The sequence below is a fragment of the Camelus dromedarius genome, chromosome 31, assembly GCF_036321535.1.
Source record: "Camelus dromedarius isolate mCamDro1 chromosome 31, mCamDro1.pat, whole genome shotgun sequence".
Lineage (NCBI taxonomy): Eukaryota > Metazoa > Chordata > Mammalia > Artiodactyla > Camelidae > Camelus > Camelus dromedarius.
The window spans coordinates 12914096-12927972 of NC_087466.1; the positions used below are offsets into that span (position 1 = coordinate 12914096).

Genomic DNA, 13877 nt, shown 5'->3' on the forward strand with positions numbered 1-13877 from the left:
ATTAGCAAACTAATTCTTTCAAAACTGAACACAGGAAAATATAACATAACATACATAATTATTTTAAAAATCACAAACTTTATATCAAGATTTGAATAATTTAGATTTCAGCAAAAACATGGAATATTACTTTATAAATACTTAGATCTACCATTTAGCACTGGGTACGTTTTTTTCCCTAAAAGTGTGTGGTTCTCTTGAAACACAAATGTATTTTTCTATTATTATCCATGGAATAATAGCAAATATGAAAGTTAAAGTTTACTTTTCAGGTGCATGGTGTTAACAATCTCAAGAATTATTAACCCCATGTAATAAAATCTCCATCTAAGTGTTGATACATAAAATACTACAAATCATCTGTTTTCAAAATCATCAGATTCTTATACTTGAAAAATAAGTAAATGCAAACAATGTAAAAATTATATTTCAATTTAGTCTGAGATTAATTTTAATGAATCATAAATTGACCATCAATAATGAAAAAAAAGGATATAAAAAAAGGGTAGAAAGTCAGTGATCAGATTTTCTCTCCAGAAGAAATTTTCAAACTAGTGACATTTACCTAAAGATAATTTCATTCCTGCTAGTTTTATATATAAAAGGACCATTACTTTCACAGAAAGCAATTCTTTTTTATTTCAATTGAGAATAAATCCATTTATAATGTTAATTAAAATTGATTTAGTCAAAGATAATCAGAATCACCAAAAATCAACTGAAGAGTCAGACTATATGATACATATACACAGTAATATGTTCATACATACTTAACTGTCTATGATTTTTAGATAATTCAATGTCGACATTTCTCTTTTTAGTATGCTAAGCAGTAAGTGGCTATTAATTTTCAGAGTCCGGCTTTATCATCATAATTTGCCTTTGCTATATGTTGAATGCTTTTCTTCCCTTCTCCTCTCTTCTGCCCCCCCCCCACCTTTCCCAGGACTTAAGAACAGTCTTCATCTGATCTTTTAACTGCTTGTGTAAAAGCAGATGATTCAAGAAGTTTTCTGTTGTTTTTAAATAGGATCAAAGTTAAGTTTTTCCTCAAGCTAAAGTTTTTGGAGAAAAGAATCATCACACAGTTTCAAAGCTTTGTCCCAAATTTACTTAATTAATAGTTACAAAAGTAAAGGAGTATTTTTACACTGGAGAAATCTGACAGACAGTACCCTAACCAAGCAATCAAACTTAGTCGGATGAATATTGGGAGAAAATGACATGATGTGCCTCCAGTGTGATGCCACAAAAAGTACCCATCACCTAGTCAATATTCTTGCCAAAAATGTTTAATCTGAACCTAACCATCAGGAAACAAATTTAGAATATAGTACATTTCACAGGACAAATGACCTGCTCCCTTCAAATAACATCAGAATCATTGAAGGGCACCCCCCCACACACACACACACACAAAAAGACAAGTTGGGTAATATTCTAAACTAGGGGAGACTAAAATGATAAGACATCTAAATGCAACATGTGATCCTTGACTGAATCCTAGATCGGACAAGGGGGCTATAAAAGGCCTTTCATATTGGGAAAGCTGAAATGTGGATATAGATCGAATACAAGATAATTTAATTATATTAATGTTAAATTTCTTGAGTATGATGATTATACAATGGTTTTTTTTTAAGTCCCACATTCTTATAGGAGATACATGCTAGAGTATTTAAGGGTAAAGATTCATGAAGTCTACAAATTACCTTAACAGGGTTTAGCCAGAAAAAAAAGGTATATGTATATATATATGTGTGTGTGTGCGTGCGTGTGTGTGTTTGTATCTGTAAATATTTTTCAAAACAAAAAGTTGGGGGGGGGATTAAGCTCCTCCTTGGAGGTATCTAAACAAAGGTTACATTAATCCCATCATTTGAGATTATATATGCAGATCATAATAATAGCAAATTGGCTCTCCATTCTTTCAGTCTTTCTCCATTCCTACAAAATTCCCACTTCTTTCAAAGGCTGCAATCAGCTCAGTGGCATAAACAATAGTATTAGAGTGTCTTAATTTATCTTACACTGGTAAATGTCACAAAACCAAATTCATTTCTCCTAGCTCTCTAAAGTCTAATGCTGCTTTTGCAGTGGCCCACACCTCCTGGCATAGGTAGCAGCACGATAAAAAATGGAAAAAAGCAATACTTATAACTAAATACAACAACAAAAGGTAACAACTGCCAATCTGCCCCTATACTGACAGTAAAGCCAATTCCTAAGATTTCTAATACTGATATTGGGACAATCACTTTTTAGAGGTGGGCAAAGGCATTCCCATTATAATTTACATGTCTATCTGTAATAAGCAAAAGGAAAGGGGACAACACAGATAAGATAAATTTGAAAATTGCAGACAGTGTATATTTACAGTTAAATTTCTTTATAGAACATATATCAAAAAAATGGATATTTATACCTCTTTGAGAATTAAAAATAGAAATAATAATGCCTATTTTAACTAGATTTCAATCTCACATTATCAAATCACTTAAAATTTGATGCCTATTTATTATAAGTCAACCTTATAAGAGTACAAACTATGTCAGAATTATAAAATATAGATTCCATTCGTTCATTCATTCAACAAACATTATTAATCACATATACTACTAAACTATATCTGATACTTCTACTGGATCAGGGACTCAATGTTTTGGGTCAAGCCATCTCCAATCCCTTGAAGTCTGTACTTGTTCTTTGTACCATCTTGGGGTTTCAGGATTGCATGTCTTTCCCATTTCTGACTAATAGGCAATGAAATGGCCAGAAGATTATGTTTAGAAAATGATTTTGTTTGGTAGGTAAGAAGAAGTCAATTTAGCATCCTATATTAATCTCTAAAATTCAAATTGAAAATGTGGGAAAGAATTCAGTCAAACAAAAAGAGAAAAGGTATTAAATTGGCAAAGACTATCAATATAAAGTTCAGTAATAATCACTGATTTTTTTAATTTAAATAACTCTGTATCCTAAACTAAACAGCATGTTTAAGTTCATAGCTCAATTCAGAATAAAACAATATATTACAATATTATGGTCTTCCTGTGCATATTCATCTTGTGTATAATCTTTCTAATTATATCTCTTTCCTGATTAGAACCTACAACTATTCCTCAAAACCTATCAGATTAAGTCCAGATTCCTCACCCTTGCTTCAATGTATCCACACTACTACCCACGTTTCCAGTCTTTCAATCTTTCCCAGCTATCTCAATTATTCGTACCCTACTCTCTGTCTTTCCCACAATTTATTCACTGTCCGCAGGCCCTTTTAGAGGCTACTTCTTCCTCTGACTAGTACAAGTTCCATCCCAACCCAGATAACATATTTATTCTCTATGACTCACCTCAAGTCTCACCAACTTGGGGCTTTACCACTGTCTTCCTATTCTTTGCTCCCTGAGGTTGAATCTGACAGTTCTACAAGATCCCCAACTTAATCATTTGCAGAGTACTCCACTGTTACCATAATTACAGACTCACTTAGCTACCTCGCTGGTAAGACTATAAGCTCCTCAAGGATAAGGACTCATTTTACATATCCAGACTGATCCCAACTCTTGCCTAACAAAGGCTAAATAAATGAACCAGAAACCAAGGTTTCTCACTAGGGCTCACAGTGTTCTTGTTATAAGTTTATAGAACACTTATTTATGCATTAGTCCTGGAACTGAATGTCTGCTCATTTGAAAAGTAGTCCATCTACAATATTTCTCTTAAATACTTACTGTTCTCTGCATTATACATATCTATGAACTTGTCTTATACCCTATTCTCTGTGATGTTCTAAGTACTTTTTTTTTACTTACAACCCAACTGAAGAGAGAGGAAACTGAGGCACAAGAAAGTTAAATAACTTGACCAATGAGACACAGCTAGCAAGTGATCAAACAGGGAATTCAAACCCAAGCCCAATTTCTGAACCACTATGCCATACAATATAAACAGCAATTCCCCAAACATAAGCCCAAAAGTGCTTATCCAAGTGACAGGAACAGGTTAGAAATGTGTCTTAGTCTTCTAGCAGACTATTTCACAGTAATTTTAAGCATTTAAACAAAAGTTTAATTTAAAACTGTGTATCCTATAGGATTATTCTCTTTCTATAGGGATTACTTTATGCATTTAAATATAAGATGGTGCTTTGTGAGGTTTCTCAGTAGTATGCTATTTGGGGTACACTGTAATGACAAAGGGAAAAGTCTAATAACAACTAAAAAGCATTTTAAGGAAGAGAAAGATGTCCCTGTAATATAAAGAATGGTACCACTGTGCTTAATGTTAAAAAGTTTCCATTAAAGTTCATTTTAGCCAAAATGAAATGACTCTTACATATACTAGAGAATGAAACAGATTCCAAAATATCCTGAATTTGTAATACTACCAATTAAAATATTCCCTTTGTATCCTTTTTTCATGATTACTCTACCTGTCATATTCTCTCTCACTGGTAACAAAGTTGTCTTTATGCCACTCATGTTTCTAATTAAGTTTCAAATGTTTTCCTGTATTAGGGTGAAACAAAAAAATTACCCCTTTCAATCACTTTAACCTACAGAAATGGACACTTCATGTGCTTCGATCTAATAACTTTCATAAATTCAACATATTAAAAAGGGTAGAGGTACTTAACAAAGTTATGATTGTTGCCTCACTGTAATATTTCCCTGGTGGCATGCAAAAGAATAAACAGTTTATACCATTTCCAGACTCAATAGGAAAGAAAATTAAAAAGTAATCATTCTTGTGCAAAAACATTCACAAGACACTGTTAAGTGAAAAAGACTGAGTTACAAAACAGCATGATACCACTTCCATTTATACATTACAAACACAAAATATTAAAACTTTGCTTTAGTAAAATGTAGTATTTCTGTATTTATTAAAAGAATTTAAAAGAAGTTAACCTTTGTTTAATTCTTTACCACAAAAACACAATATACAAATTAGTCTGCATATGCAATCTAAAGGAACCATAAAAAAATCTAAATAGCCTACATCTTTTTGTTAACTCAGTAACAAGGTCCATAAAAAATAACAAAACAACTTAAATTATTTCTAGGAACACTGATCATGTGCTTTGTTGGTATGGATAAATAACTTTACTCCACACATCAACTAAATAAGCCTAAATAACAGTTGGGTTTGATTTCATCATCATTATAAAATGATGATTTATGCTGCCAACAAATTAAGACCAGACCAAAAAGTTAAAACACAAGGGATCTGTATGGTATAGAGAAATAGGAGATTAAGAGTCAGAAACAATCATGTAAAATGAAGAAGAAACTAAAGCAAACAAAAATGCCATATTTCTCTACTACATGTGTAAAAAATTTTAAAAGAACAAAAAAAATATGTTTTGGTACTTACATGGACAAATACAAATATTATAAGTATCTTCTAGGAGGTGTTTTATTTTTTAAATTCTGATACAGAAATCAGATGTTTAAAACTAATTTTACCTGAGTTCACTAACTACATGAAATGAGCTTTGAGATGTGTATAATTCTGAGATTTTGCTAATTAGCCAGCTAAGTAAGCAATCTTACCCAGAACAGGTTCTTATACTTATAAACCAAATACTCTAAAAACTATGGGAGAAAGGTTTGAGTTGAACAAATGGAACATAAAGTAAACAGCTCAATTAGTCCACTGTGGTTTACTGCCCTCTGGCTGTTGTGGCAGGAGATATCACAAATTTAAAAAATGGCTGCAAAGAAAAGCTAGGAAGGTGTCAAGCAGAAACTGGCAAGAAATCCTTTAGGCATATTTAGACATTTTAGAATAGACCCTCAACTAAATACATTAGTTAGTTTTACTCTTTCCTTTAAAAAAAAAATTAAGCGTATCAACTAACAAAATATTTCAAACACTATCTGAAATCTTTCAACTACAAATTAACAAAATATAGAGTAATTTAGACACAATAAAAGCTGGCTCTAGGAGACTAAGTCAAAAAGAGTTAATACTCTACCCTAACTAAAGATCAGAATTAGTCCTGATTTAGAAAAATTCTTTAGATGGAAAACGTTTAGGTGAAGAGGTGAAAATTTTTTTACTAGAAATTCAAAGAATATTTATTAAAAATTGCCTCTGGTTATTAATCTGTGGTAAATACAAAAAGCAGCTCAGAATAATGAACCTTACATTAATTCAAAGTTTCCAGGTATCAGACATAACATGAAATTTAAAAATAGGCAACACTGGAGCAAATATTTCCAGGAATCACCTAATTACATAAAAAGCAGGAACAAAGCACAGGAAAACTTGTTATGTCAAAATCAGAGAAGATCCTTTATATTAACGTTTCTTCAAAATACTATCCGATGTCATCTTATAATTATGTCCAATAAGGCTTGCATTAAGTTTCTATTAACACTTCGTAATTTTCCACTGGAATTCAACTGCCAATAAACCAAAACAGCCACAGTCCAAGAAAAAAAAAACTCATTCCACTGACTCACATTTCACTATCATTTTATAACAGTGGATTTTAGCCTCAATTACAACCCAAACACCCAGGAGGACACTATGCTTTTCCTTGAATAAGAGTGGCTCACAAGGTTCCGATTTCAAGCATGACTGGGAAAGGACAAGAGAATTTGGAAAAAACAGGGGTGGGAAGAAGAGGGGTGAGAATGAGGATGTTCCTTTTGACACACACCCATTAAACATTTGGATTTTTCTTCTCAGCAGGTCTCAATCTCTTCAGAATTTATCACTATTCAAAAAGTATACAATGCAAATAAGTTAAAAACAAAAAAGAAAAAACTTACCCTGTAGTTCATGATGTATTACACCCACTAGGTTGGGTTCGTCTCCCCACCAGAATATCCATAACTCTTTGCAATCTGGTTTGACATCACGACGCCATACACACAGCAAGTTGGCTTGCAGACAGCGGATAAAACTTAACAGGATTGGATCATCTTGGGCTGGGGCTGAAATTATGGGTCCACAGTCCCCATGCCCTCCAAAATTGTACCTACGCCATTTGATTCCCGTGAGTTCCGCCTGGAAAAAGACAAGAAAATTACTATAGTTTTGACTGTTCCTTTCACTTAATGAACACTAAAAACAGGCTTCCATACAGATAAACAAATTTGCTAAAATAAATATTTACAGTACACCTCATGTCATAAGATTTCTCCCACTGAAGAATGTATGTCAATCTCTGATTTTAAGGGGGGAAATTTTCATTTCTTTTCATTTTGACATAGTTCTTTAAATTAAACACCAAAAAACAGCAAACAGATAATCATCACTTCCTGTTGAACCACTTACTACCTAAACATTTGCTATAAAGTCCCTAAATATCAAGCTATTTTCTATATTATTATTCCTTATTTAAGTCATAAATTATATTTAGAACTCAGGTAAGAGTTTAAAAAATAAGTTTGTACAATTGAAATAATTTCTTTCAATGAATGTTCACAATTTCTTCCCATTCAGAAGCTACAGTTTAAATCCTTTTTAATCAGGGAAACAGTATGCAGTACCATAGTGCTTCACTATGAAAGCCAAAATAACCTGCTAGTAAAACTGATAGAAAGTTATTGGCAATTTATTCATGTTATTTAACGTGCAGTACACAGAAAAGCTTTACTTCTGTAATAATTCCATAACATAGTTTGGTCTTCGGCTTTTTACACACACTTTAAAACTTGGGAACTTTAAACCAGTGAAGAGCAGATCCTGTATCTTTGTTCCTTTACATACATTTGTATTTTAAATTTGTTTTTAATCTTAAGTTAAAAGGAACTAAACTTCAAAGTTGTTTCAACACAAATGGAGCTGAATTCTTTATGTAACTATAAACTATAACTATGTATTCAAAACTGATAGTAAAACTGATTCACAATATAATTCTGTATCAAAGAGTCCATGTGTCCCTTGCATTTAATCTTTACTCATCTTCCCCCTCTCCAACCTCCCACCACCACTAAGTCAGTAACTTTTGTCAAGAAGTTGTTTTTTCAAAAATAAGTACCACAGGGGAGAAAAATAACCATATTTTCTACTAATAAAACTGAAACAAATTTAAAGTGCTAAAACAATCACTATAATGAACACATTTAAGAAAAATATACCAATTTTCTTCAATCCCCAAAAAAGCTCCATTTAAAAAAAATGATTCCAAAAATAATAATATACAAACTAAAAGTGTCTGAAATTCAGTAACTTTTCCTTTCACATTATGAGAAAATGTAAATTTAATTCTTAATGAATACTCTTAGTTTCTGAAAGCTGATTCTCGGAGCATTTAGGCTTACTCTTTGTGCCATTTGGTTTCCTCTGACTATAAAAGCACAATACAGTCAATGAAAAAGTACAAAAATAAATAGCAAAAGTAAACTAATTATGTCAGAAATAATTATTTTCCATAATCACAGCAGAAATTATTAGCATCTTAAGTATGTACTTCCTATTTTTCTGTACATTTTTAAAGCTAGAATCATATTGCATGCTTTTATATTTTGCTTTTTCACTTACAAATATTTTATATATCACTAATTATTGTTCAAAAACAATTCTTGATGTTTTCATAATATTCTATTCACTGTAGAAAATGATTCATTTCATAATAACTGGACAATCTTCTCTTTTTCACTATTATAATTACTATAATTGATGAACATCCTTGAACATTGTTATTTTCCTGATTATTTCCTTAGGAGAGACTGTTTGACATAGAACTATCAGAGAATATGAATACTTTAGGACTCACAGGTGAGTGCCATCATACTGCTTTTTGTTAGTCTTACCAATATAAATAACCTCCTCCCAAACTGCGTATCATTTAAGATACCTGCCAATTTAATAAAATGCTATACTATTTAGTGGTCTCTTTTCTACTTAAAGGAAATCATTATCATATATTTGATAAATATAACCTGGGGCCAGTCTTCCTGGGTTTGATTCCCAGCTCTATATATACTCACTAGCTCTAAGTAGTAAGTACCTAGCAAATTATTTAATCTTTGTCACTCAGTTGCCTCAGGGTAAAATGAGAATAATGGTATTCATAGAGAGTAGATGAGTTAGTATATATGGAAAGCACTTATGACAGTTCCTGGCACATCACAAAAATTACAGATACTGTTACCATTACTAGCAGTATTAGCAGTACTATTTCCCTTTAGTTGTCTGTTCACATCCTTTGTGTGTTTTTCTATCATACAAGTTCATTTTTTCAAATAAAAGCCATGTGTGTGTATGTTTTAATCAGAAAGCCTAAGATGAATTTTTAAATAAATGCCAAAGAGAAAACTAAATTAAAAGACTAAGAGGGGGCCGTTGAAATCAGAAAAGTTAAGTAGAAAACTAACTTTTCTAATTAACACCTAAGCTTTCTGTGCCTTAGGATCTTGAGGAAGTGAGAGGAGGAAAAGAGGGAGAATTAAAAATATACCAATAAATGTGATCACTAATATTCACATTAACCATATTTAACAGGTTGGAAAATTAAGATATGTCAGAGATATAAACATCAGGTGAGTCAGTCCCCCAGAAAATCTACAAACAGCAATTTACTCACTAGAATACTTTCACCTGTGTAACACCCACCATGGTTCAACAAACAAAATATTTGGCTTTGATTCAGGAAAATGGTTTCCTAATCCTAGCACTTCCACTAACTTCCTATCAGTGCTTCTATGGTCTCAGTGGTAAAAGGAAGCTGCTGCCACCTGCTCTGTATCTTTATAGAGTTGTTCTAGCAAGTGATATAACACAAATGCAAGTGACACACAACATCAAGACTACGAACTTAATCTCTTCACAGCTAATTCAGCCAGAAGAACTAAAAAAAGTCCCATTATTTTAAAACAATTTATCCCTCTACCTTAAAGATAAAATTAAATATCATCATACCAGTCTTCATTGGAAAATTTAACAATGAAACGCCATTCAAGCCTAACAGAGATAACTAAGTATAAAATGAAGGTTCAAAGACTTCGCTTTAAATTTTGAATTAATATTTGATAAGAGGAAAAAAGACTGAAACACTTCATCCAAGAAGAAAAATTCCTATCATGGATGTATATTCAATTAGATATTAAAATGTGTCCTCATACACTATGATCATGTTCATAGTTAAAAATCAAACCCACACAAAGTTATATTGACCCAATTTCTCACAAATGTACATTTCCAAGACTCAAAATTCTTGAAGCAACTCTTTAAAATATTTCTTGATGCAAATTATCCCCCAAGTGCAATTATTTCTCACTGCCAAAGATGAACAATCCATATTTATGTTCAAGTTTAAGATTATATGGTTTTCAAAACATAAAATCAAAAAAGATAAAATATACAAGGAACAAAACCAGTACTGCATATCATTTATTCATCACCTGTTTAATACCAGACACCATACTAGTGTCTTCACATATAATTTCCAATATGAGGCACTATACTAGAGTTTTCATATATTGTTTCTAATCTTCACAAACAGACAGCTAAAGAAATTAGAACTCAAATAGGTTAAGTAAGTCTCCCATAACAACATAGGTAGCAAATGGCAGGTCCCAAATATAACTGGATTTAAAGCATAACTGAATTTCAAGCATAAATTCTTTCCACTCTGCCATGGTGCTTCATATAGCTAAAGGTAAAAATTAGCCCTAGAGGATTATAAAATAGTACAAAGAAATTGTCATCAACTCAGTTTAGCAATGACAAGAGCTCATGGCAACACTTTCTAATTTAGGAAAGTTCATGAATCCTTCTTTACTCTTCCTGAGGTACCAAGAAAACTATTATGAGTCCCACTATACCATCCCATAAACAGAAGAGACTTAAAATTTCACTTCGATCATACGCCTTCTTTTACATGTTACCACTATAAGATTGCATCTGTACAAGCTAATTCTTGGAGAATATGTATAACAAACCAAGAAAATAACTATTCCAATAGCAAGAGAGACTGGAGGGAAATTTTCTCAGCAATGGCTGATATCCAACGTACAGGTAGTCAAGGTCCTCAGGAAACTATACTTAACTGACAGAAACTCCCCTGGCCTAAACAGAAGTTCAATTCAGAATGGTTCTAGTTAACTAAATTACAACAGAATCAGGATAACTGCACTTTCTTATGGTATAAATGTATTTAAAGAAAATTTGTATTGATTCTTAATGTCCTATTCTTTAGCTACTATACGTAGGAAATGAGCTGATAAATTTTCCCAGTGGAGGTCACTTATTTGCACTGACCCATTGCATTCAGATCCCTCGTGACCAATGTGGCTCTCAAAAGTTAAACTGTATTCAGAGGTCATGGAATAGAGTAAAACTAACATGACTTGAGAAGAAGGAATCAAGGATGTAGTATTATGGAAAGACTACTGATTGGAAGCCAGGAGATCAAGTTCAAGTCCTAGCTTTTCAACTATTTACCTGTATGATATTAGGAAATCTCCATCTCAGGCCATCTCAGCTTCCCACCTTGTAAGGGGATATGGTTGACCTAGACATCATAAATGAGTTCAAGTCTCCTGGCCCAGGCTAATTACGTCCCGTCAACAAAGGCAACTTGTAAATTAGACTGAACCCTTATTAAATGCCTTATAATGATCAGCAGGAATAGGAGAGCTGCCAGAAAACATTTAAGTTTTCAAGAAATAGTTGAAAGAAAGATTTCTCAAACTCCAGAACAATTAGCTTAGTATCAGTCTTGGGCAGGAGTCTAGGATGGTGTGCAGAAAAGGCAACTGTGATCATTTGGGACTAACATAAGTATACTAGGAAATTCCAATTCGGCCTCACCTCACTTCCTCCTCTGATACAGTTACTACTCTAGAAGATCAGAGAATACAGTTAACATATTAAGTCACCTCTCAACTCAAGTCACAGAAGGAAAAAAGCCAGGGTAATAGAAAACGTCTGTTAAAACATAACTAATCAGCTCCAGGTAAAGACGGAAGAGTAAACACACACATCTGCTTTTGCTCTCTCTTAAATTCCTCAAAAACAAAAACAAACAAAAAAAAAAAAAACCACACACATACACACATACAAATCCCCCAAAACAACAACAACAAAAAAAACCCAGTAAAGAAGTTTCTTTCTTTGTTTTGTTTTGTTTTTTCCTTAAATCATAAAATCACAATGGTAGGTAGTAGTAGAGATGAGCACATCCAGATTTTGAAAGTTAAAAAGCAGATACTCAAGAGGTCAAGAGACTTATACCAAAGTAAACAATCTTAGCTGTGGAGAAAGTGGAGCTACAATCAAACCTATACAAAATTATAAACACAGGTACAGTCATCCATGGGAAGTTGGTTCTAGAATACCCCATAAATACCAAAACGCATGGATGCTCAAGTCCCTTATATAATACGGAGTAGTATTTTCATCCTATGCACATCCTTTAAGTAATCTCTGGAAAATTTATAATACCTAAAACAATGTAAATACTACATAAATAGTTGCAGGTGCACAGCAATTTCAAGTTTTGCTTTTTGGAACTATCTGGAATTTTTTTCCTATTTTTGGTCCACAGTTGTAAAACCTACAGATATGGAGGGTCTGACTGTATCCTATGGAAGTAGGGTTGAAAGGCAGAGAAGAGGTCAAATAAGGAAAGCTGGTTGAAAGTCTCTTAGAAGGCACTCAGAACCAGGGTACCCTTCCCATTGCCCATCTTTATACCAGCAAATCACTGAAAGGGTATTCTCTGGGACCAGTAAAACACAGGGTATCTGGACTGGGGGACACAGGCAAAAGTGAAGGCAGGAAACCAGAGTGAAAACAGTACATCAGGTGAGCATGTACAGAATGAAGGTCGAAAATCACCCTCTCCAACCTTTTCCCTCTAAGCACCTAGAAAGTTGGCAGCCAGCCTTTCATCACCCAGAAAGGAGTCTGGAAAAGTCTTCTCTGAGAAATCTGACCAGCCCAAGAGAAAGACCTCAAGATATTAACAACAGAGGTTCCCCAACTAAGGAGTCTACCCAGATCAGTGAATTACACAGGAAATAAATGTCACTCACATACTCAGAACTTCCAAGCAGTTTTTTAGTTCATCATTACTAAACATGAACAGACAACCAGGAATTACTAAATAGTTGAGGAAGTCCACCAAGGAATTACAGAAATAAAAACACAGAAAAGCAACCTGGAGGAAAGACTACATTGGAAGAAGAAAACTCTTAAAAAATCTATCATTAATATTCTCAAAGAGATAAATCAGTGCAACCATTACAAAAGAACAGGAATGCTATTTCAGAAAAGAAGCACAAAGAACTAAAAGAGAGATCCTGGAAATTTTAAAACAATGATGACAAAAATGATAAAACTCAATTAGAAAGGCTAGAAGATAAAGTTTCTTCCAGAAAAGAAAGCAAATAAACAAAAATTTAAATTAGAGGAGTGGGGGGAGGTAAAATCAGAGGAGCAGCCAGGAAGTTCAAAACCAAATACAGAGCTTTCAGAAAGAGAAAACACAGAAAATGAAAAAGAGGAAATGACCAATAAAATAATTAATGAAAATTTTTTTGGAAAAAAATGTGAATTTCTAGATTAAAAGGGCATGCTGAGTATTCAGAACAACAGATTCAAAGAGACTCATAGGAGGCATATTATTGTAAACTTTCAACACACTGCAGACACAGAGAAGATCCTCAGAGCTTCCATAAAGTAAAAAGAGGTCACATACAAAGAATCAGAAATCAGAAGGATTTCTGGTTTATCAACAGCAATACCTGAAGCAAGAAGGTAATGGTGCAATAACTCCAAAATTCTAAAGGAAAAATATTCCAAATTAGACATCTATGCCAATCTAAACTATCTATCAGGTGTAAAAGTAGAATGAAGACATTTTAAAATATGCAAAATGTTTAAAGAAAAAACGCACCTTTTCTCAG

The 13877-nt window shown here is 33.0% G+C and overlaps 1 protein-coding gene across 2 annotated transcripts in view; it reads right to left on the reverse strand.

Moving 5' to 3' along the window:
* Positions 1-13877, reverse strand: part of MED13L (mediator complex subunit 13L) — a 253854-nt gene that overhangs the window by 213982 nt on the left and 25995 nt on the right. For both annotated transcript variants that reach the window (XM_031442848.2, XM_031442847.2), the window contains exon 2: positions 6789-7026. In XM_031442848.2, coding sequence (XP_031298708.1) covers positions 6789-7026 — 238 coding nt within the window. The remainder of the gene's footprint in view (positions 1-6788; positions 7027-13877) is intronic.